The 23,519-nt window shown below is 49.9% G+C and overlaps 1 protein-coding gene across 8 annotated transcripts in view; it reads left to right on the top strand.

Moving 5' to 3' along the window:
- The window catches only part of CLCN3 (chloride voltage-gated channel 3), a 102,554-nt gene that overhangs the window by 75,591 nt on the left and 3,444 nt on the right, over positions 1-23,519 (top strand). For 4 of the 8 annotated variants that reach the window (XM_042243560.1, XM_027964637.3, XM_060411064.1 and 1 more), the window contains 7 exons: positions 257-337; positions 1,253-1,798; positions 3,335-3,521; positions 5,893-6,291; positions 11,806-12,022; positions 18,465-18,540; positions 19,891-22,498. In XM_042243560.1, the coding sequence (XP_042099494.1) occupies positions 257-337; positions 1,253-1,798; positions 3,335-3,521; positions 5,893-6,291; positions 11,806-12,022; positions 18,465-18,540; positions 19,891-20,049 (1,665 nt within the window). In that variant the 3' untranslated portion in view covers positions 20,050-22,498. Of the gene's footprint in view, positions 1-256; positions 338-1,252; positions 1,799-3,334; positions 3,522-5,892; positions 6,292-11,805; positions 12,023-18,464; positions 18,541-19,890; positions 22,499-23,519 lie in introns of those variants that run through there. The other 4 variants (XM_060411066.1, XM_027964640.2, XM_027964641.3 and 1 more) reach the window with 2 other exon arrangements.

Below are 23,519 nucleotides of genomic sequence, written 5' to 3'. Positions count from 1 at the left end.
TTGCCTTTTCTCCTTTACATCCTGTTTACGTTGGTATATCTCACGCAAATGTGTTTTGACTGAGTATTGAATATTTGAATGACTTTTAAAGCAGAAGAGAAACAAGGGGTTTTAGAAGAAGTATTTGTGTTTGCTTGGAGAGGAAGGTGACGTGAGTTAAATTTGGAAGGGGATGTAGACACTCTGAGTACACGCAGACACTGAGTTTGGCCTGCTGAGCCTGTAAGCGTATGAAACGGCTGCGTCTTCTTCGTAGGTGCTGTCGGCTGCCTCCGCTGCAGGCGTCTCTGTGGCTTTCGGCGCACCGATTGGAGGAGTGCTGTTCAGTCTGGAAGAGGTAGGTTAAGACGGCAGCTGCCACCAGTAATCATATGAGGCACAGGCACCGTTAAGTGTGTATTTTGGCACGCTTCTCAGTCTTGTTAGCTGCTGTGATAGATACTTTGTTTTTAAGTTTTCAAATTTGTTTTTATAGTTGCTTTTCACTCTTTCTTACATTAAAAAATCATAAAAAGTAATATGTATGTTCTTTATTGAGAAGTCTTTTAAAAAATATTATCTATATATGTGATTATTTAAAATTTAACCTTTTGACATGATTAAAAGTAAGCACAAATGAATTAAATAAAAAATATTTGAAACAGTCCTTATTTGCTAAATTATAGCTTTGTTTTTATTTAAGATTTTTAATCAGTTTCTAAGTCATCTTTTTAACTTTTGTGTGTGATTACTTCTGTGGCCCTTATTGATGTTTAAGGAAATAATTCTAGTCACTTCAGGGGAATATTTTGTTTTTGTTCTCTCATTGGTGCTTAAGAGTTTTTACACAAAAATGTGATTCAGAAATGGTTTGAAATTTACTTTTCTCCCCCAGTTGTTTACGTTCTTTTTACTTCAATAGAGAAGAGGGAAATTTAATCCTTTTTTTGTGAACTAACAAGAGCGGTGATGGTACATTTATTCTTAACTAACACGACTGAACTGAGGTGAAGCTCCCTTTGAAAATAACACAATACTAGGTATTTTAAATAGTTATTAGACAGTTATAATCAGTCGATATTACAAATTTGTAATGGTATGATAGCCAAGGTTACTAAGATAGTGGTGTTTTTCTTACTGCATGATATGTATAGAATTATGTATAAATTCTAGCTGCAGCAAAATTTAGAGCATTGATATTTACTGCTCAAGTTATGACATATCAGAGCGGTTTTCTAAAATCACCACATTAATTTCCCCCTTGGTTTTCTAGGTCAGCTATTACTTTCCTCTGAAGACTCTGTGGAGGTCGTTCTTTGCTGCTTTGGTGGCTGCCTTTGTTCTGAGATCCATCAATCCGTTTGGTAACAGCCGCCTGGTCCTCTTCTACGTGGAGTATCACACTCCATGGTACCTGTTTGAACTGTTTCCCTTTATCCTCCTGGGGGTGTTCGGCGGGCTCTGGGGAGCCTTCTTTATCAGGGCCAACATTGCCTGGTGTCGCCGCCGCAAGTCCACCAAGTTCGGGAAGTACCCGGTCCTCGAGGTCATCGTGGTGGCGGCCATCACCGCAGTGGTCGCCTTCCCCAACCCGTACACGCGGCTCAACACCAGTGAGCTGATCAAAGAGCTGTTCACGGACTGCGGGCCCCTGGAGTCCTCCTCCCTGTGCGACTACAGGAGCGACATGAATGCCAGCAAGATCGTGGACGACATCCCCGACCGTCCCGCGGGCCTGGGGGTGTACTCTGCCATATGGCAGCTCTGCCTGGCTCTCATATTTAAGATCATAATGACTGTGTTCACTTTTGGCATCAAGGTAAGTGTCCACGTGAGGGGGTCGTGAGGTAACCGTGGCGGGTCCAAGACTTGTACGTGGAAAGAGAAACAAAGGTTTTATCTGAAGATGATCCACAAATATAGGCTGAGAAAGCTCTTTGGGGTTTAATTTTTAGTTGTGGGAGGAAGACTTCTTCAGGATATCTTGTTGAGCATGGTGTCTGTTGCTGTGTAGCGGCTGACCCCAAACCTAGCAGCTTAAGAGAGCTGCTCGCTGTGCCCTCACTCTTGGCTCAGCAGGTGGGGTACTCAGCTGCGAGGCTGTTTGTGGTCAGCTCTGCGGCCGTCTGCAGACACGGCTCGGGCCGGGCGTCTCAGAGCCATCCATGTGTCAGGCAGCAGGGCCGAGCAGGTTCCGACGGCTGGGATGAGCTGCGAGGCTGTTTGTGGTCAGCTCTGCGGCCGTCTGCAGACACAGCTCGGGCCGGGCGTCTCAGAGCCATCCGTGTGTCAGGCAGCAGGGCCGAGCAGGTTCCGACGGCTGGGATGGACCGCCAGGGTTCCTGCCCTGTCTGTCCATCTGTCTGTCTGTCTCCTGTCTCTGGCTTTTCCTACATGATGGCCTGGGTATGATGGGGGAGATGAGGCTGGTAGGTGCCTCTTGTGGCAGCTCAGGGTCCCCACAGTGAGGGTCCTAAGAGGACCGTTTCTAGCCCAGCCCAAGATGTCTCCTGCGCACGCCGCCTGCTGTGTTTTTTCTCTGCATATGGTCACCAAGGTCCCGGGTTCTTGGGAGGACATGCTCTCTACTTCGGGGGTGGTGTCAGAGTTGTGATCATGTTTTAAAGCCACGTATTAGCTTCCTATGGCTGCTGTGACAAATCACCACAAAATCACACACATTTAATACAGTCGCAGAGATCAGAACTCCAAATTGGATCTCGCTGGGCTGAAGTTACCAAGTACATAGGAGTGACGGAGGTTTTGGGCAAAATCAGTTTTCATGCCTTTTCCAGCCTCCAGGAGCCTTGGCCCATGGCCCCCTTCCTTCTCTTCAGAACCAGTGTGTCTGGTCATATCTCGGTTTATCTCCACATTCTCAATTTATTCTCCGCAAATTTTTCTTTCACCTTTCAAAAGCCTTTGTGATAGTTCAGGCCCATCTCATCATCCCCGATAATCTGCTTTAAGGTCAGCTGATTAGCGCCCTGAACTCCTCCTTGTGTGCTGCAGACCAGACTCCCAGGAAGCAGGGTGTGGCTGTCCAGTGTGGGGAACCCAGCTCAGCATCCTGTGTCACTGCAGAGCAGGCCCTAAGACCCCCACTCCTCCACCCTGGCTGAAGCTCTGACGTGCAGGAGAATGAGATGCCTGTTTGATGCCTTCTAAGGGGACGTTTTGGGTTGGGCTGGGGAAGGTGGTTGGTTACTCGGTAACTCAGTTGTTGGGATTGTTAGGGAGACTGCTGCCAGGGCTTGCTGCAGCTTTATTTCTGCCCTGTGAGAGGAGGGTCGTACTACCCGTGCAGGGCAGGTGCGCGGAGAACTCGCCTCACTGAGCGTCCGCCCTGTCGCAGGTCCCATCTGGCCTGTTCATCCCCAGCATGGCCATTGGCGCCATCGCCGGCCGCATCGTGGGCATCGCGGTGGAGCAGCTGGCCTACTATCACCACGACTGGTTCATCTTCAAGGAGTGGTGTGAGGTCGGCGCTGACTGCATCACCCCCGGCCTGTACGCCATGGTCGGCGCGGCCGCGTGCCTAGGTAACGAGACTGGGGGGGGGGGGGGCGGGGGGGGGTGTGTGTGTGTCTGCCTGGCCGGCTGAGAGTAGTGGGGCCAGGGAGGAGGGCCCAGCAGGGGCATCAGCCTGTGCAGAACTGGTTTTCACTTTGCCTGTCCCTGAACACTCGTTAGTGCAAAACTGTAGGCGTGGTTAGCTTCATCTCAGTGCCATGCGATGCTTCATGACAGCAAACGCCGCAGACAGCAAGGCTTCTTTAGTCCTGTCTGAGGAGCTGCTTACTCTTTCCTTGGCTTACCTGTGACCTCTGGCATGGTTCCTGGGCCCACACTCCAGCAGAGCTCCGAGCACCTTCACCCCAGCTCTGTGGTGATGATTGTGAGCCATAGTAAAAGGTTTCTTTATCAGTCTGCTTCTGCTTAAGGTGCTTCAATAGCAGAAGGGGAAAAGATAGCTTTAACGAAAACCAAAACACTGGCATTACATTCCTAAGAATCTATTTCTTATCCTCTTGAACATGAAAAATTGTTACTTTTTTTATATTTAAAATGCCGGCATAATTTTGGTTATAATATTTAGTTATACTTGGTATTTTGACTTAGTTCTGCTCAGTGAGTTAAAATTGTGTAGTTACTGATCTTCAGGTGTGTCGTAGATGAAAGTGACGGAGAGAGTGGTTCTCTCTAGAGAAGCAGATACTCATCTGTGCCATGGGGAAGTGGGGAATGACGCAGAAAGGAGTGTGAACACAGGCCCTCCTGCCACCGGGGGTTGCAGAGCCTCGAGCTGAGCGGGCAGCAGGGGCTTGGCTGGGGCGGACGTGCTGAGAGAGGCGCGGGCTTGGCAGGGGGTAACTTGATTCACAAGGCCAGGAGTGTGCAGACAGCAGAGCTGGGATGATGGACCTGGCATTCGTGGGGTCTGAAGAGACTGGCAGTGTTGCAGGGGAGAGCATTGTGGGCACCTCGGGAAGTGTGAGGAGTGTGATTCTCATCAGGACGAGTTTGTGTTTGGAATCCGTCAGGTCTGTAGCAGGGTTGTGGCTTTGCCACTTTCAGCGTGAGGGCTCTGCAAAAGTTCCTTTACTTCTTGATCTTTTATTTTCTTCAAAATGGAAGTAGTAACTACTTGTCTCTTGCTGTTGGGGGTTATAGACAGTGATACGCATATAAAACTGTTAGCATAATACCTGATAAAATGTACGTGTAGTTAAAAATGATAGAAGCTTTTGTAAACTGCTTGGGGCATCCATAGCATAATGCAAATATGTCACATATAGTGGGTTCTTCCTGCCTTCTGTTCTTAGGCTAATAACAGAAAGTGAGGTTAAGCTAGAGGCTGTATAGACTGCGATCCCCTGGTAGGATGTTAAGCAGAGAAGCAGCATGGGAGAAGTAGCACCGAGGAGAGGTTAACCTGGGAATGTGGCTGGTCAGGTGGATGGAAGGTGATGGGGGCTGTAGTCAGGGAGGGAAGATGGAACGACTCAGGTTGAGGAAGAGTCCTGAGGGCCAAATAGGCTGGTAGGAGCGAAGGTGCTGTGAAAGGGACCCCTGCACAGAGGTCTGCAGAGCAAATCTGAGCGGACGAGATGAGAGTCTCGGTGCCGGAGTAAAGGGATGAATCAGGAGTGGCCACTCGGTTGTCAGGAGGGACGTGGTGCCCGGCGGTGGCTTCAGGGAGGTTGTGTGGAGAGCCCTTTGGAGAGGAGGAGGAGTTTGGTTTTGAGTGTGTGGTGGTTTCTGCGCTAAGGGTCACCTGAAGTCTTCACAGCTGGAAATGAGGCAAGCATGACTGTAATAAGATAAGGTATGAGTAGCTGGAGATGGGGGGCAGGCAGCTCAGTGGGTGGAGAGGCCTGGGTCAGGGAAGGGTGGGGCCCTGTGGTGGTCTTTGTGGACACTGTGAATGGTTCAGAAGGCCTTTCTGAGAGTACTACAGTATTAACAGAAATCACAAGGTGTCCAAACGTTTTCACTCATTTTGAAGAGATTTAGAGGACAGATGCATTAATTTAATATTCTACCCACAGGAGTTTAATTTGTTCGTGGGTGGTAAATAAGTTAGCTATGATATGCTTCACTAAACTGTTTTAAGAGTTAACCATCAGTTTTCATGGGGTGGGATTATGCCACTATTATAGTGTTAAACCGAAACAGCAGACCGTTTTAGCTGGTCAGCTGTGTGTGTGTTTTTTTTTTTAATCTGAAGCATAACAGGTTTGAAATGTTATAAAGGAGATGGGTGTTTCTCGGGATCTTATCACAGTAGTCGTGATCTTTTTCACAAAGTTGTGTTTGTAGTTTGGGTTCACCTGCCTCGTGGAGCAGTTCTGCTGCCGTGGGTTGGGGGGGCCCCTGTGCTTCCTGACGCGGGCCCTTCCTGCTTTTCAGGTGGTGTGACGAGGATGACCGTGTCCCTGGTGGTTATCGTCTTTGAGCTCACGGGAGGCCTGGAGTACATCGTGCCCCTCATGGCTGCCGTGATGACCAGCAAATGGGTGGGTGATGCCTTCGGGAGGGAAGGCATCTATGAAGCCCACATCCGGCTGAATGGGTACCCCTTCCTGGATGCCAAAGAAGAGTTCACCCACACCACCCTGGCTGCCGATGTCATGAGACCTCGGAGGAGCGACCCCCCGCTGGCCGTGCTGACCCAGGACAACATGACGGTGGACGACATAGAGAGCATGATCAACGAGACCAGCTACAACGGCTTCCCCGTCATCATGTCCAGGGAGTCACAGAGACTCGTGGGCTTTGCCCTCAGGAGAGACCTGACCATCGCCATAGGTACCCCTTAAAGAAACCCGCACACACAGACACACGCCCATCTCTGACTGGCTGTTGGCATCTGGGCACCACGGTGGCCAGATACAAATATCTAATAGGTTTCTGAAAGAAAGGGAAACTGGAAAATATAATCTGTTGAGTTTGTGGAAGGAACTGGTATATTATAGTATCTCTTCATCTCAGGATTTTTTTAGGAAAGGAATTTATGCTTCCATGGGTTGTTTTCCACCTAAATATTATTTGAACTTTTGATTTGGCATTATTTCGAAAGCTTGGAGTCAGACTCTTCTTGACCAGAAAAGTTCTGTTGACAGTTTTCACAATAACATGAGCTAGTACTGTGAGGCCTTGGTAACTGTTGAGGTATTCAGCTAAATACATTCTCATATGTGAATGCAAGTTATTGGGAATCCCATCACCTTCGGTCTGTTTCATGTCCAATCCAGAGGGTATTGCTTTTTTTTGATTTTGGAACTTAGATTTATACTATTAATTTTTAATATATAGTTTCAATTGAAAAAGATAATTGAGATTTTATTTTTGGTTAAGTGCCACGATAAAAAAGAAAGTACTCCTGTATTCTGCGCGGACATTCCTGAAAATGTGTTGATAGTTTAAAGGCATTCGCCATCTGTGTTATTTTTTGGAGATAAACCATTTCTGAGGAGGAAGCCAGTTTTGTTCCTCCAAAGTTTATTTATCCCCTCTCCTTGTAGTCCTGTAGTATTGATGAGGCCAGTAAGACTTCTGCATAATCTGATTCCTTTTCTACAGTCTGACTGTTCTTCCCAAACCCCCAGAGGTGACAGAGTATTTTCTTCCAGCTGTTGCTCTGATACTCACTCCCAGTGTTCAGTAGAGGACGAGCTGAACACGCAGAGCATTCAGCCTGTCCCCAAAGGTCATTCCTGGGAACCTGGCGCCTCCCTCCAGCTGACCTCTCTGGCTGCTGCAGAAGGGTTGTAAAGTATTTGAGTTCTTGCACCATTTACGAGGGAAGGCTGGATGGTGTGATGAGCAGTATTTCTCATGTCAGACTGGAAGCTGTCAGCTACAAAAGCTGTTCACGCAGACAGGAGAGGAAGTCTGTAGAGCAGCCAGTTCAGCTGCGGAGATAGAGCCTGGAGGCCTCCGCAGCCCGGCGGTCCTGGCGCTGCGAGCTCTGCTGCAGGCCATGGAGTGAGGGCCCCAGTGTGTATGGCGTCGGGGCTGCGCGCAGGCGCGCCCACCCCCGGCCACCACCACGGCCGACGCGCCACCGGAGAAGAGCTTCCTTCTCTACTTTTTCACGCTGTAAGCTATAATAGTAAACGAAGAAGAAAAGGGTCGGAATTTTGGCGTTAGAAATTTAAAGGAAAAAGCCTCGGTTTTTGAAAGAAAAGACGGTGGTGAAGTAAAGAATTATTTGTACTCCCATTGATTCTGTGGATATATTTTAAAATATTTTTTATTACTGTCTTGGGAAATAAAATATTGGCATGACAGGCTTCAGGGACTTGGGGTGCCTTAGGTCTGTGAGTTATCAAACCCTCTTGTCAGAAAGCTTGGTTACGTTGTGGTCTGTTGTACCGTACCTTAAATGTTGATGCACGTATGTTTTGCTGAAGTTTTAGTTTTTGGGAAAAATAGACCTGTGCACTAGATTTTTTATGTTATAAACAACATATTATATATGATGTAATATGTAGTTTATGTATATTTATATAAACTATAGTATGTAGTTTATGTAAGATATAGTATGTAGTTTAATATATTTATATAAGATATAATATATTGTTTATATGTATTTATATAAGATACTTCTAAAAAGACTTTAGCAAGAAAGAATGCTGGAGTAAGTCATGAGCTGTCTTGTGTCTAGAGATAGGAAAACTCAAGATTTAAAAGACCACTTTTCCCCAGATTTATTTATAAATTCTCCATTTTAATGTTATTTTCATCAAAACTTTTTTTTTTAAGTCTATGTGTAGACGGTACATACACAAAGTTCAAATTCAGGAAGGTTAAACATACAGTGAAAACCTCTCAGCACGACGCCACAGTCACCGGTCACCTCTGCAGGCAGGCCCTTGGGCTGCCTCCGCCGTTTCTGTGGACAGCGTTCTGAGCTCATGGACATCAGTGTGTGTTTCCCCTTCTTTTCTCCAGCAGCAGGTTGTATCGTGTGCTGCCCTGTGTCTCGTCTTTTCCACCGTACGGTGTGTTCTTGGGCCTCTCTCCAGACCATGTTACCTTTAGCAGCTTTAGCGCCACTGGGTGGAGGTGCCGTGGAATCCATCGTGATTATAAGAGGGACGCTTAAGGTGTTTCCCTTCTGCTGCTGCGATAAACACTGCTTCCTCACACAGCTGATGACCTCACACAGTTGATGTTTTCTCTGTGCACAGAAGTGGGCAAATACTGGAAATGGAGTTGTTGAGTCAGAGAGCGACACACGTGTAATTTTGTAAGATATTTCCAGACTCTAAGCCGTGGTTCTGCCGCGTGCCCTCACCAGGAGTGAACAGCAGCTTACTGGGTTCATGTTTAGTCCAAATGGAGAGATGCGCCTCCTGCCTGTTTGGGTCCAGATGGGTTAGTAAGGCTGAATGTTGTGTGGGTTTCTCTAAAATGAAGCACAGGACTTCCCTGGTGACCCAGTGGTTAAGACTGCATGCTGCTAGTTCAGGGGGCCCAGGTTCGACCCCTGGTCAGGGAACTAGATCCCACATACCCTGCGCTGCGACCAAAAGGTTAATAATGAAGTAAATAAAAAGCAAAACGAAGCATGTATTTAACAGTACTTCTAGAGTGAGTGGAATTGTCTTTTCTGTTTTCCACCTTAGGGTGTAAAAGTGGGCCTGCTCCTTTCCGTTTGTGTGCTAGGAACTGTGGGTTTTACAGGGAGACTGTGCATGTGTGAGAACTTGAATGCCGTGGACAGAGTGCCCAGGGTCAGAGAGGTGCGGGCACAGGGGCAGGCTGCCCCCTCGCCGCTCGGCTCTCCCGCCCCCTCAGGTGCTTCTGTGCCGAGTAAAGCTTCAGCGCCCCCGGGGGAGGCCCTGTTCAGGCTCTCCCCGCTGCAGGGTTACCAACCCCAGACCGTGCGATGGTGCTTACTCAGGAATCCGAACGGTGGTCCCTTGACCAGTCCCTTGTGCCTCTCTTTGTAGGAGTTCAGATGAGCCTTGTACCTGCTCATGTAGCTGAAACACCGTGCTCTGAATAGAGAGACCCGTTTGCTTCCTAAAGTAATGCAAGTCCGCCTCCTCCTGGAAGTGTGACTCTGCATCTGCATGCGCTCCTTAAAAAGGGGGTCCTGTCAAGGCTCAGGTCATTTCTGCTTCAAAGGCCTTGAATGACATTCAAGAACGATTTTTTTTTTTTTTTTCCAAAAACCAAATCTAGGAGGTGTCCTGGCACTTAGTACATGTTCAGTAAGTGTGCTTGTGTCAGAAATGCCGGCCTTCATATAAAAGTGGTGTTCTCCAGACAGCACATTAGAGTCCCAGATGGACTGCCTAGGCTCGGGCCTCTGGGGCCCGTAGTAAGGGCTGTCTCCTTGCTTGTGCAGGTATAAAGGCCCATAGTTCCAGGAAAACAGTAAATGAATTACAGTCATCGATGCATTTTTCTAAACTCTTCTGGGATTGTTTTATCATTGGATGTATATTTAAGCAGTCTGTCTGCTTGTTGCACTGATGGTATAATATGTGCTCAGTTAAGGTTTCAGGTTGACCATGGGGGTTAGCTTTATAAAGCACTCGGAATGACTGTCATTCATGATGGGCCAGTAACCTGATGCTTCCTTGGGCAGACAACAGCTCAACAAGCATTTTTCCGAAGTCATTTATGTCAGTTGCTAAGGGGCTTTCTCCTCCCCTGTATCTTCCTCATGCTTTCAAGGTGTGTTAGGGAGTCCCAGTGTTAGAACCCCACTGGGCGTTACCGCACGGTGAAGCCAGGCCTTAGTGATCGGAAGGAGTGGAAAGGGTTGCAGCTTGTGTCTACGAACTTTGCTCACTGTTCATGCAGGACTGATGCTTAGTATGTTTGTTTAAATGTTTTTGTAGCAAAATTTCTGTTCAAAATAATGTTCAGTGTGACAGATACCAAATGTGTACACAGGTTTGAATTCACACTGACTCAGCCGCAGGAACACGAGCGTTTTCGTTTTCCCTGAGTATGCGCTCCCTGTTGTGGGTTTCCCCCTCCTGCCCCGTGGTCTGTGTCCTCCCTCGGCAGTGCGCTGCCTCCCGGCCACGTCCTGTCTTGCACACTGAGAGGTGGCGGAGGAAGCAGACACAAGGCGGGAGCGCCGGCCGCGGGGCCCCAGGAGCAGGAATTCATGGTCTTCACAGATAAGCCCTGAAAGTTGCCCGGTGTCCTTCAGGAATGTGACTCTATGACTAGTTTCACCGCACCTCATGGCTCACTTGGAGCATTAAGCTTGAATGCCAGAAAAGAGAACGAACTAGCCGGTTCACAGCAGGGGACAGACAGTGCGGTCCTGGCAGGAGGCTGGAGTTCTCTGCGGATCCAGCGAGGGCGGGCCCTGGACGGGAGGCTCCGTTAGTGAGGGCAGGAGGCTGGAGTTCCCTGTGGATCCAGCGAGGGCGGGCCCTGGACGGGAGGCTCCCTTAGTGAGCAAGGGCGGGCCCTGGACGGGAGGCTCCGTTAGTGAGGGCAGGAGGCTGGAGTTCCCTGTGGATCCAGCGAGGGCGGGCCCTGGACGGGAGGCTCCCTTAGGGAGCGAGGGCGGGCCCTGGACAGGAGGCTGGAGTTCCCTGTGGATCCAGCGAGGGCGGGCCCTGGACGGGAGGCTCCCTTAGTGAGCAAGGGCGGGCCCTGGACGGGAGGCTCCCTTAGTGAGGGCAGGAGGCTGGAGTTCCCTGTGGATCCAGCGAGGGCGGGCCCTGGACGGGAGGCTCCCTTAGTGAGGGCAGGAGGCTGGAGTTCCCTGTGGATCCAGCGAGGGCGGGCCCTGGACAGGAGGCTCCCTTAGTGAGGGCAGGAGGCTGGAGTTCCCTGTGGATCCAGCGAGGGCGGGCCCTGGACGGGAGGCTCCCTTAGGGAGCGAGGGCGGGCCCTGGACGGGAGGCTCCCTTAGGGAGCGAGGGCGGGCCCTGGACGGGAGGCTCCCTTAGTGAGCAAGGGCGGGCCCTGGACGGGAGGCTCCCTTAGGGAGCGCTGTCTCATTGCTTGTGCAATGTCAAGCCTCATGGTCCCAGCACGCTTCCTGGTCCGTCAGAGTTAGACAGCAGCAACGAAAATCATGCCGTGCTAATGATTACACCAAAAATATTTTATTTGCACAAAGATGATTTGTTATTAGTGGATTCTGATTCTGTTGAGTACAGGAGATCGTGAAATAGCTTTTTAGTGGGTTTTTTCCTTGGTTAGGAAGAGAGTAAAAAATGAAGAGGTCAAAAGGATATGTTTGTTTATCATTTTAAGTCTGTGAATAAGCAGGTCGCCATTAAAACAGAAGGAGCCCTGTCAGTGTGTAATGGGTGGTCTTCTCTGTTTCTGCAGAAAGTGCCCGGAAAAAGCAGGAGGGGATTGTGGGCAGCTCTCGCGTGTGCTTTGCGCAGCACACCCCATCCCTGCCGGCCGAGAGCCCCCGGCCACTGAAGCTCCGCAGCATCCTGGACATGAGCCCGTTCACAGTGACAGACCACACGCCCATGGAGATCGTGGTGGACATCTTCCGGAAGCTGGGCCTGCGCCAGTGCCTCGTCACACACAACGGGTGGGTGTGTCCCCCTCCCGTGCGGGGCCCTCAGGGTCGGGTGAGGAGAGCCCAGTCAGGCCCCCAGGGGAGGTCTGCCGTTCAGGATTAGCCCCTCAAAATCCCACTTACCAAGCGTGGGCGAAGTGTCGACTGCCAGGTCTCTGCTGAACCAGGAGCACTTCAGGGCTGCAGGGAGGCGATGTGCCCTAGGGGGTCACGGAGGGCCTAGGGGCCTCCAGGCTGACGGGTCCCTTCTTGGAGAGCAGTGGACCCCGCTGCATGGAGCGCTGCAGCGGCCTGTTCTTGGAGTTATTTCATAGTCAGAGTGTCTGTCTATAGGACAGTAGCAACTTTCTGAATAAGCTGGCTGTTTACTATTTGATTTATTGTGTGGTGAGGGAAATTGTGTATAATTAGACCAAGTTGGTGGATTAGCTGAAAGCCTTTTGCAAATGCTCTGGTTCCATTTTTCTACAGTCTCCATCTGCAAATCCTGTGAATACGGTGCTGGCAGATAAACACTTACGTATTTAAAATGCACACATTGGTTTTTCTGCCCTTCACACATAACCTGGCCGTGTTTCTCCACGTGGGAGTTTGGGGAAGTATGGTCTGGTGGGAGTTGGGGAGCAGGGAGACACTGCGCCTCTGGCCCTGGCGCCAGCCTGCTGCCTGGCGCTGCTCCCCGCTGCTGGCCTGTGGTGTGCCTCCCTGCCGCCCTTTCTCTCTGGCCCCCTGGTTCCCACCACGCTGTTCTTTCTGCTCGGAGCCCGCACCTGAAGGCTGAGGACAGCGAGGCTGGGTGGAGTAGGTGGGGCGGTTTCCCGCACCATGTAAGACGGCTGGAGACAGTGCACACGGGAGGACCCGGCCGTCCCACAGCCATCCTGCACAGACAGAACAGGCAGGCCCTCTCTAGGGGACGGCAGGAGGAGGGCACCTCCGGCTGCAGCGCTCCCGCGGCCCCTCTGGATGGAGGTGGTCATCCATGTGGGAAGCTCTGCCCAGGCCCGTGGTCAGCACAGGTAGTCCAGGGAGCAGTAGCCTCCCAGCGTAGAAGTCCTGCCTCTTGCTGTCTGATGTGATTGTTGACCAGTAGAGTCCATCTTTCTTTGTGATTTCTTTTGCTTGTTTGTTTTTGGCCATACCGTGTGGTATGTGAGGTCTCAGTTCCCCAGCCAGGGATGGGACCCATGCCCTCTGCATTGGCAGTAGAGTCTTCAGCACTGGACCACCAGGAAAGTGCCTCGATTTCTTGGACAATGTATTAGCCCGTAAGGGTCTGCAATATAAAAAGAAGCTAGAGAGCGTGACTCATGGCTAGTATTTGCACTGTGCTGGGCTGCCGTCTGTGGGGTCTCACAGAGTTGGACACGACTGAAGCGACTTAGCAGCAGCAGCAGCAGCAGCCACTGAAGGTAACTCCAGGAAGCAGGGAGGAATCGATGCAGGGATGAGCTCTTGATCAAGGGCAGGGAGTTCTCTTTTTGTTTTTTCCAAGATAAGGGTTTTCTTTTTCTTATATGATAGAATCCAGGTACAGGTAGTTGCTGGGAATGGTGGTGGGTTCGGGGTGTCCAGAACAAAGTCCCTGGGGCTTCCTTGGCTCTCTGTGGTTGCTCTGAGCTTGCAGGATGGCTGGTCAGCTCAGGGTGTTGCAGGCTTACCAGTGCCATCTCTGTCGACTCTTCCTCCGAGGAGTTCTACACAGAGACCTACCCTGCAACTTCCGCTTACATATTGCCCACCAGAATGGTGCCACATGGCCTCTAGATGTAAGCGTCGTTGCATAATTTAATATTTAAAACTCTAAGACTGTGCTAATAATGGAAAGGTTGAGAATTGACATCAGGTAGTCTAGACTCCTTGGGCGACTAACTCATCTGTACACACTCTTCCTGCCACATTTTAACCCTTATCCTTCTTATGAAAGAGCTCCATGGTCTTCCTCAGCCACTGCATCCGGCTTGATGTTCACAGTCCAAAGTGTCTTTAGCCTTGAAGGAATGAATGGTCACTGTTCTGGAAACCAAAGGGCAAGTTTTCTGCTTCAGATGCCCTCAGACTGCATTGATGAGAAATAACAACCACAATAATACTGCTCACGAAAGGCGAGAACAGAAAATACGTAGTAGTCAGTGTGATAACAGTGAGCAAATGATGGTGGGCAGGATGCCAAGAGCTTACAGCCTTACCAAGGGTTATCATCCTGCCTTCTAGTTGACTGTAACTATTCTCTACAAAGAATATTCAGTGAACATTCGTATGTACTAATTTACATATGCATAGCTGAAGAATAAGCAAGGAGAAATAGCTGAGAGAAATATCAGCTACGTACCTCAGATACGCAGATGACACCACCCTTATGGCGAAGAACTAAAGAGCCTCTTGATGAAAGTGAGAGAGGAGAGTGAAAAAGCTGGCTTAAAACTCAGCATTAAAAAAACTAAGATCATGGCGTCTGGTCCCATCACTTCATGGCAAATAGATGGGGAAACAATGGAAACAGTGACAGACTTTATTTTCCTGGACTCCAAAATCACTGCAGATGGTGACTGCAGCCATGAAATTAAAAGATGCTTGCTCCTTGGAAGAAAAGCTGTGACCACCCTAGATAGCATATTAAAAAACAGAGACAGTACTTTGCCAACAAAGGTCCGTCTAGTCAAAGCTATGGTTTTTCCAGTAGTCGTGTATGGATGTGAGAGTTGGACTGTGAAGAAGGCTGAGTGCCGAAGAATTGATGCTTTTGAAGTGTGGTGTAGGAGAAGACTCTTGAGAGTCCCTTGGACTGCAGGGAGATCCAACCAGTCCATCCTAAAGGAAGTCAGTCCTGAATATTCATTGGAAGGACTGATGCTGAAGCTGAAGCTCAAATACTTTGGCCACCTGATATGAAGAACTGACACATTGGAATAGACCCTGATGCTGGGAAAGATTGAGGGCAGGAGGAGAAGGGGACAACAGAGGATGAGATGGTTGGATGGCATCACCGACTTGATGGGCATGAGCAAGCTCCGGGAGTTGGTGATGGACAGGGAAGCCTGGCGTGCTGTAGTCCATGGGGTCGCAAAGAGTCAACACGAGTGAGTGACTGAACAAAACTGATCTGAAGAATAAAGCCTAAAAGTGAAAAGTTTGAAAGTTAATGCACTGAAAATTTAATAGATATTTTCACATTATCCTATAAAATAATTTACCTTCAATATTAAAGTGCTCATGTTTTGAAGTGTCTCTTTTCAGTATAAAGAATCTCATGGTCCCATGTGTGACATGATGACACAGTTTCTGTTGTTTATCACATAGTTATATCACTGCATTTGAATGTTTGAATTTTAGTTTTAAACCAGCATCCCATGTTTGAAAAGCCATGTTTGTGCGTGTATACATGTGATGACTGAGTTGACTCATTTTGACTTGGTGACTAGTTGTCAGATATGACTGAGTGGACTGCTGAGGTTGGTTTATGGGCCTCATACTTGAGGAGTCGTGGCATTGGACCATGGGTTTGTGTAGCTGCAGGCATGTGGTTTGGCCTCCTCGGGTATCGGGCACTAAGTTTTGCACACGGTTGGCTTTCTGCAAATATTAGTTGATTTGTGTACTTTGCATGTTCATGATTAGTTGCCTCAAATTAAGATTTTTTCTTCTCTCCAACTCACTGTGGGGGAGAAAAACAGATTCTCACAGCTTTCTTCTTACATCCCTTCCCTAAAATGAGACTTTTTGAGGTTTTCTAAGGATTAGTTTTGTCCCATTTATTTTAGTGTAACCATAGGGAAATGAGAAAGTAGGGGGAAATCCTCCCACTTGTGGTTTCCTCCAGTTAACGGGCATCAGCTGGACTGAGGTTGAGAGAAGCAGGCTCCAGAAAGGCTGGGGCAGGAAGGCTGGGGACTGGGGTGAGCTGCTTGTCGGCTGTCATGTGACAGTGGAAACCTGGGTTTGTTTAGATGGGGCATATCTTGTAGGTATTGATGTGTCGTCAGAAATCTGGATTTTACGTTACATTATTTTACAACTGATGAAAGATAAATGGCCCTCGGCCAAGCAGGTCTGTTTGGTGTGCAGCCTCCAGGTTTATATCTGGTGTGCCAGGCGGTTTTACCCTCAGGCTTATCTTCAGTGATGGGCAGGGCTTTGGATGATCAGATATCACAGATACTGATGGGAAAAGAGATGTATGTCAGCAAAACAACGGTTTTCTTTTGTTTAGGGTTGTCTAAAGAATAATGGTACCAAACTTGTTAAGCTTAATAAGCAGACGCTAAATGGAGTACCTTTTCGAAAGCCTTACGAGTGGGGGTCCCTTTAGTAATGAACGGCTCAGTCGGAAGCCAGGCCAGGTCGTGCTCAACTCTGACCTGCTCCGTGTTGCTCTCTGTGCCTCCCGTGGCTGGTCCTCCCAAGTCGTGACCAGTGGGCGTGTCCTGGTGCAGTCCTGCTGAAGCACGTGACAGGCCGCGGCGCTCATCACCGCCGTGCACTCCGCCGACTGTGCCAGGTTGTTGCGCGGCACAGGTGCTAGAGAGGAGTCAATGGTGGGGGGGTGCTGGTCAGGGCGGACAGGTCAGGTTCTAGCTTGAGCCTGCCTTTTCGTAAGAGAGCTTGGGGTGGGAGGTGCCGTGATTACCTTTTCCTTATTTTTGTCCTTCAAGGAAAATAGGTTGATATAAGAAGAGCGTGCGTCTTCTGCATTTTAGTGGAGAATCTCGTGGTCAACACGTTGCGGTTTCATACTGAGTTCTTAGAGGTGGGAACAGCTGTGTGTTTGGGGGAAGAAGACTTGAGGAGCCCAGACCTGGAAATGGAAGGAGAGAACAAGGTTGGGCAGGTCTTGCCCATGTTTCGTGTTCTGATAAGCAGAGTCTCAGAGTCCTTCAGCTTCCGTGGAGCCAGCAGGACGTTCACAGGACCTGCTCGGAATGAGTTCTGCAGCCATGTGGGTCAGGAAAGTGTTGGGTCAGATGCTGTAGAGGTTTCTTTACTGTGGAGCTTCGCACACGGGGCGGACAGTAAACATGGTTTTCCAAACGTGCACCTTTGGGGGAGGAAGCTGGGGGGCAGAGGGGCTCCTGGGCCTGGTGTTTATGGACACAGATACCTTGGGGCAGAGTGCTGGTCGAGCCTTATTGCTCTTACAGCGTTGTGTGCCCCAAGGAACAAAATCGTCTTTTACGGGAGTCAGATTTTGCATTGATTTCCCCGAGACTTCTGAAATTAATAAAGCAATACTGAGTTTGTCCTTATTACTCTGAAATCTCTTTTCTCCAGTAACTAAAGAGAGGAAACATATGTATTTCCTCCTTTTATGGCTGTTACTTTGTAAATACAAAGATTACTTTATAAATGTATAAGTTTGCCATTTTGTCCTTAAATTCATTGCGTACCACGAGGTTTGGCAGAGCTTACTAACTTAGTAGCTGAAATTAATCATTGTATGTAATTGGGCAGAGAAGAACGAGTAAGAATTAAACTGGGGTTCTTTTACTTAATGTCAAGATGCTCACTTTTCTTGATTCCAACTATATATGCAGGTGAATTGGTGATTGTTTCTCTTAGAACTGAGTGGGTGCTTATTTTATGTGGGGCATGTTCTGAGTTATTGGAGGGAGACGTGCTCCCACGCTCTGAGAACTGTTCAGCTTGTCTTTGTTCTTAAGGATAAGTGCATCGTTGTAAAAGATGAAAAGACATTTGCAAAGAAGCATTTTTTGCCTCTTCTAGTCCCTTCCCTGCCTGCTTCCTGCTCATCCCTCCCCGGTGGCCTTCCGTGCCCCGTGACTGACCGCTGTATAAGCAGCCTCCTGTGGGCCCAGAGCTCTTGACTGAGCAGGTCCCCTGCTGACGTTCGTTCTTCAGGAAGCCTGGGTGGTCTGAGGCGGTGCGACACAGAACTGACCTAGCCAGATGGCAGGGTGTCCAGTCACCTTGCAGGGTGTGCTAGAGGGGCTTCCAGAATTTAAAGATGAAAGATTTTTAAGGTTCTCAGCACCCACTGTGTATACCCTCATAGACTGGAGTTGAATTTATTGACTTCCATTGTAAAGGTGGATGCAGTGAGGAGGGCCGGGGGCTGGCCCTTTAGGAATGAGAAGCACTTTCCTCTGTGGAAAGAACATGAAGTTACAGTTAGAGTTGTGCAGCTCTGTACTGATGGCATTTCTTTGAAATTTTTTTGGAGTCATCTTCATTTTGAGCTTTTATAGTCTTGATTTTTTTTTTAATAATCTTGACTTTTAACTTAAGAAGGACAGCTGCCTACCAGCATTTAAAGTAGGGTCACATCACATGCAAAAGCCAGTAGAAGTGGCGCAGTGGTGCCTGGGGTCCCATAGCACTTCTGTGTGTATTTTTCTGAAGCCCTTCACGTTTTAGCTCTTTCTCGCCCTCTGTATCATGATGGTAGGACCCCTCCCGCAGTCCCCCGCAGTCATTAGCATCACGTGGTCTGTTGCAGGAGCCTCTTGGGGATCATCACCAAGAAGAACATGGTAGCGCACCTGGAGGAGCTGACGCGGCACGCCGAGCCCCTGGTGATCACGCGGCTGCTCCCCAGACCGGGCGGGGGGTGGCTCCGTGCCCGTGCCTCCCCCATCAGGCTAGCTAGACCTTTCCTCCTCCTCACGCGGGGGTGTGTGCGCACCCTGCCCTGGGAAGCAGCAGGCCCACCTCCTGGCCCCCAGAGCCTCTCCTTGGCTTTAGGACTGTAGGCAGTGTGGTCGGTACAGTCCTGCAGCAGATATCCCCACTCCACCCAGGAGCCCCCCCAAGCCCGTCCCTGTGTTTCCTCCCTGGTCTTGGCTGTGTCGTGGGGAGTCTAACCCCACATGTGCACACGTGGTGTTACCCAGCTCAGCGGCCCGCCCGCCCCACACACCCTCAGGTCCCGGGGCCTGGGCTCCAGCACCCTCTGTAGGCTGTTTCTAGAGTGTGGGCAGCGGCTGAGGGTCATGTGTGGTGACTGTACCTGGCCGTGGGTCCCAGTGGAGTTGTGACTAAAGAGGATTTCGAATTCTCTGACAAGTTGTCTGGCTCTGGCAGTCTCACGCTGGGCTCTTTTGCCTGTGGTTGTTACCCCTTTGTGAGGCCTGTCCCTGTAGACTTCAGTCCAGCACTGATCTCCATGCATCCTTTTTGAAGAAACCACTGGCCAGAAAAATGAGTAACTACTCATCCCTTCTGCTTTCTGCTTCATCTGTAATCTTCTAGGACTGCTTCTTGACTTTTTTTTTAACCTATCTTTTAATGTAAGCCTTAACAACTCAGACTTTCATAAAAGCACTGTACCTTTTTTGACTAAAATCAGAAAAGGAAGGCATTGATGACTGTAGTAGACACTTGGGTCATCCTAGAGATTCACTCTTGGGACTCTGAAGTTTGGGATTGAAATTCCGTGCTGACCATCCTAAGTGCGTGTACCTGAGCTGTATGTGCTTTCGTGAAGATTTGGCATGCAGCTGGGCGCTCTTTAAATCAGCTTTTCAGACAGTTAATTTTGGCTCTAAGGAAAAGTGCACTCTAAAGGGGACTTGGTCATTACGGCTCTCTTCTCTCGGGCTGGTGGGAAGGGGCTGTCCTCCTCAGGTGGGCTCAGCGCCCCTGGTGCATTCTGCTCGCTCACGCGCTGCTCGCGTGACTCAGGCTCCGCCTCCGCGGTCCGGTGCTCAGTCTCAGGGCAGGGATACTGAGCGGTTAGGGGCGACATGCTCCATACCTCCGAGCATGGCTGCTGGGTGTTGAGTTACTTGACCAAGATGCTTTTTGAAAATACAGACTCGGGCTGATTGCTTTGCTCTCCTTCTGTCAGCCGAAAGGATTTAGCTGTAGGTTTAGCTTCTCCTTTCCCTTCCTTTTAACGGCAACCTTCTGCTTGTCCTTTGCAGACGCCTCCTTGGTATCATCACAAAAAAAGACATCCTCCGTCATATGGCCCAGACGGCAAACCAAGACCCCGCCTCCATCATGTTCAACTGAGCCCCGCGGCGGAGGAGGGGGAGGAGGACGGGGAGGAGGCCTGCCTGCTCAGCAGCAGCTCGCTCTGATCCGGAGGCAGGACCGGCGGCGGCGGGCTCCTGCGGCGGGTTTGCCGAGGCTGCTGTGGTGGGGTGAGGGGCGGCAGAGGCGGCTGGACCTCCCCGCCGAGCGAGCAGCGCAGGGCCGACCCAGCCGTGCGCGCAGCCCCGGAGGCGGCCCCGACCCCGCCCTTTCTGGCCCTGCAGAGGGGCCAGCAGTCCCCGTGTCAGAAGGGGTCCCTCTGAATTGAGCCATCTCTAAGACTGCAAGGTCTTGCCCCCCCCCCCCCGCCCTTTTTTTAATCAAAACTATTGTGTTTAACTCCTGAACCGTACAGGTAAAGCATTACCTTTCTACATTCCGGACAAGCTGCTTCCTCTCCTCTCCCCTCCCCCGCGAGCTGTCACCGAGCCTCTGAGAGTGGTGTGCACGTGGGGAGCAGTCCTTTCTCATATTGAGATGTGCGTGGTCGTACCGGGGTCTCGTCACAGGGAGGGAGTGGGTGCTGTGTCCCCACACGAGGTGCTTGGGGCAAGCCCGGTACCACAACTGGGGCGAGGCGCCGCGGAAGCCCTGCGGGGGGAGGGGTTCAGCATCCACCACAGGGGGCTTGACTGGTAAGGATGGACAGTTTTCTTCTTGCTTTTCTCACCCTCTCTGACTTGATGGATAACGTGAACTGGTCTTAACGCAGATTTTTCTGTTTCTAAAACTCCTATAACACAAGTACCATTGAGCGTAAGGAAATGCTGCTGCTTTGATCGTGACAAGAAGGAAGTGTTGTGTCGGGCTGCACCTGCTATAAGTCGCATGTTTAAACACTGGAATCTTCTTTTTCTTGAAATTAGATCAGTCTGGTTTTTTTTTTTCCCTTTCCTTAAGGTATTTTACTGCTGACACTGAAGAAAAAATGTAATTCATAACTTGCACTAAATGTATATTTCTTTCTTAAAAATTTACCATTCTTATTTATATTTTTATGGATTAAAATTTATAAAATACAGATCAGTTAATATCACACTTAAATACTTTTACCTTTTTAATGTGATTTTTATAGACTAACTCAGAAATATGGAGATATGAACAAAGTTTACAGTGGGAACGAGGGTCTAAGATGTGGTGTGGTTGTTTCTTTGTGATCACACGTGTACGGAAACCTTTTCTCATCTCTCACTGCCATCCTCTGGGTTGTGTTTCCGGCTTGTCCATTTTGACTCATTAACTGGAAGCTGAAACACTATGTATTGTTTCACAGATTAAAAGTTAAATAGTGTTAACCTTAAAAAAAAACAAAATAGAATGGCAGAGGTAGCAGTTAAAATGTTGATCTGAACAGAACTTGTGAATCTTCATGGAGGTCATGTCCAGGTGTCCAGTGACATTTTGAATCCACGCTGCACTTTTTTGCACAGTGGGCTGGAAATGTACTGGATGTGTTTGGAATTTGGGGTTTTGGAAAATACCTGTCTTAATCATGGTCTCAATTCACATCAGCAAAGGCAGTTCACTTGAAGCACTGGCCTGAAAATTCTGGATTATGCATCTTGGGAGGCAAAATGAATTTTTAGAGACAGACATTTTTCTGAAACACATCTTGCAATGAGCTGTTTTTATATTTTGGAAGTGATTGTTCACCTCTTGATTCTTAATAAACCTGTAAGGTCTGGGAGGTCACAGAAGATCTTTATGATGCTAAGGATTTATAAGATCTCAAAGCCATATTAGAACGACCATTGAGAGGTGAGCAGACGTTGGGAGTTCCACGACACCTGAGCTTCGCTCTGCCTGCAGGTAGTGTTTGTCCTGTTCCCCCTTCCGGCCACCTCCGCACTTGCTTCCCAGCCTGTGGAGACGGCCCTTCCTGAGCCACGGTCAGCTGGTCTCCTCTCGAGCTCTCGTCCATGCGTTTGCCCGAGGCCCAGCGAGCGTGCGGGCTCTGTGGCTGCACCGCGTCCCACGTGGCGTCCCACGTGGCGTGTTTTGTCTCCCTCGTTTCTTTGCCGATTTTGGGTCCTGCTTCACACTGACGTCCTGGGCGGATGCCGATTCTCTCCTGTGTGTGTGCCCTTGCTGCTGAGATGCAGGGGGCAGGCTGTGCCTCCAGCGCGCGCGTGGCTGTGTCTGTCACTGCATTCCACTTTTCCTTTTGGTCTGTTGGGTGTGTCTGCGTCTCAGCCCAGCAAAGGGAGTTGGAGACCACGCGGTGGGAGTGCCTGGCCCAGTGGAGCGCAGGCGGAGCCTCATTGGAGTGCCTTTTCTGAGAAGGTATGATGAGGATGGGCAGGGTGTCAGCATCTCTTCTCCTTAATAATTGTGTTCAGTTCTGACTCACGAATGCCTGGTTTGTTCATCTGCGATGTTGCCTAGAGCTGTATTTATCTGTTTATTTATACTAGTGTAGTAAAGCTGCATATCATTACAGTACAAATGGTGACTGTGATGAGTCAATCAGAAAACCTATTAAAATCCATATGACAACGTGTGGTTTGGCCTTTGATTCCCTCGGTCACCGTGCCCCGGGGTCACGGCCGCTGTGTGTCATGCGTCTGGGGCACCCAGCGTGCAGCCCCCCAGGGTGTCCTACATCTCTCGGGCTGCGAGGCAGTGCTGTCCTTGGCAAGCAGGAGTTGTGGGGACCCGGCAGACCCCAGGGTGACGGCAGGGTGTGCGTACCAGCACGCGTGTGGGTGCAGGGACCACACACCTCAGAGGAGACAGGTAAGTCACCTGCAGACTGTTTCTGAGAACAAGCATGGAGGTCTGCAAACAGAACTGCCTATGGGGAGGGGAGACACACTGTGCAGCAGTAGCCGTGGCGTCCAGGGCGTGAGTCTGGTCCTGACACGCCCAGGATACCTTGTTTTGTTGCTCTCGTGCTGTTCACTCGACTGAGCACCAGGTGTGCTCCTGGGACTGCTGGGCACAAGCATCAGATGCTGGTACACGTCATGAGCTGGTGTTGCGGTTGTCGAGCACGTGTGTGTGTGGTCCTGGGGAGCCTCGTGCTGTTCTGGTCAGCGTCCGGGCAGAAGTCCCCCAGCCGGGGGCACGACATCGCCTCGGGGGTAGGGATGCTGGTCGTGGGTGACCAGGTGGGGTGAGGTGTGAGTGCGCAGCGGGCTGACAAGGCTTCCCGTGGTGGGGGCAGGAGCACCTGTCCCCAGGTGGGACCCACTGGCAGGTGAGGACACCAGGTGGGGCTCGGCGCTGGAGGGACGAGGGCAGGGGCTTGGCAGGGTTGGGGTGTCAGCTGGCTTGTCTGCACACAGCACTTGCAGGTGCCAGGGAGCAGAAGGCTCTGCGCTGGTGCCCCAGGGTGACTCCGTGTAGGCACAGATGGGAGTACTGTCTTGGGTGAGGTTTCACCGCTTCCGCTTTCTTCTTGGCTGGATCATTTTACACACACTTGAGAAGTTGTATGGAAGACAGTTTGTAAGTTCCAGGTGTGAACTTAGCCAAGTCTGAGTCGGGTAATGGTTTTGTTAAATTGGATGAAGCT

The sequence above is a fragment of the Ovis aries genome, chromosome 2 (genome assembly GCF_016772045.2).
Source record: "Ovis aries strain OAR_USU_Benz2616 breed Rambouillet chromosome 2, ARS-UI_Ramb_v3.0, whole genome shotgun sequence".
Classification (NCBI taxonomy): Eukaryota; Metazoa; Chordata; class Mammalia; order Artiodactyla; family Bovidae; genus Ovis; species Ovis aries.
Note: the sequence above shows the minus strand (reverse complement) of the source record. Positions and strands in the feature narration are given on the sequence as shown.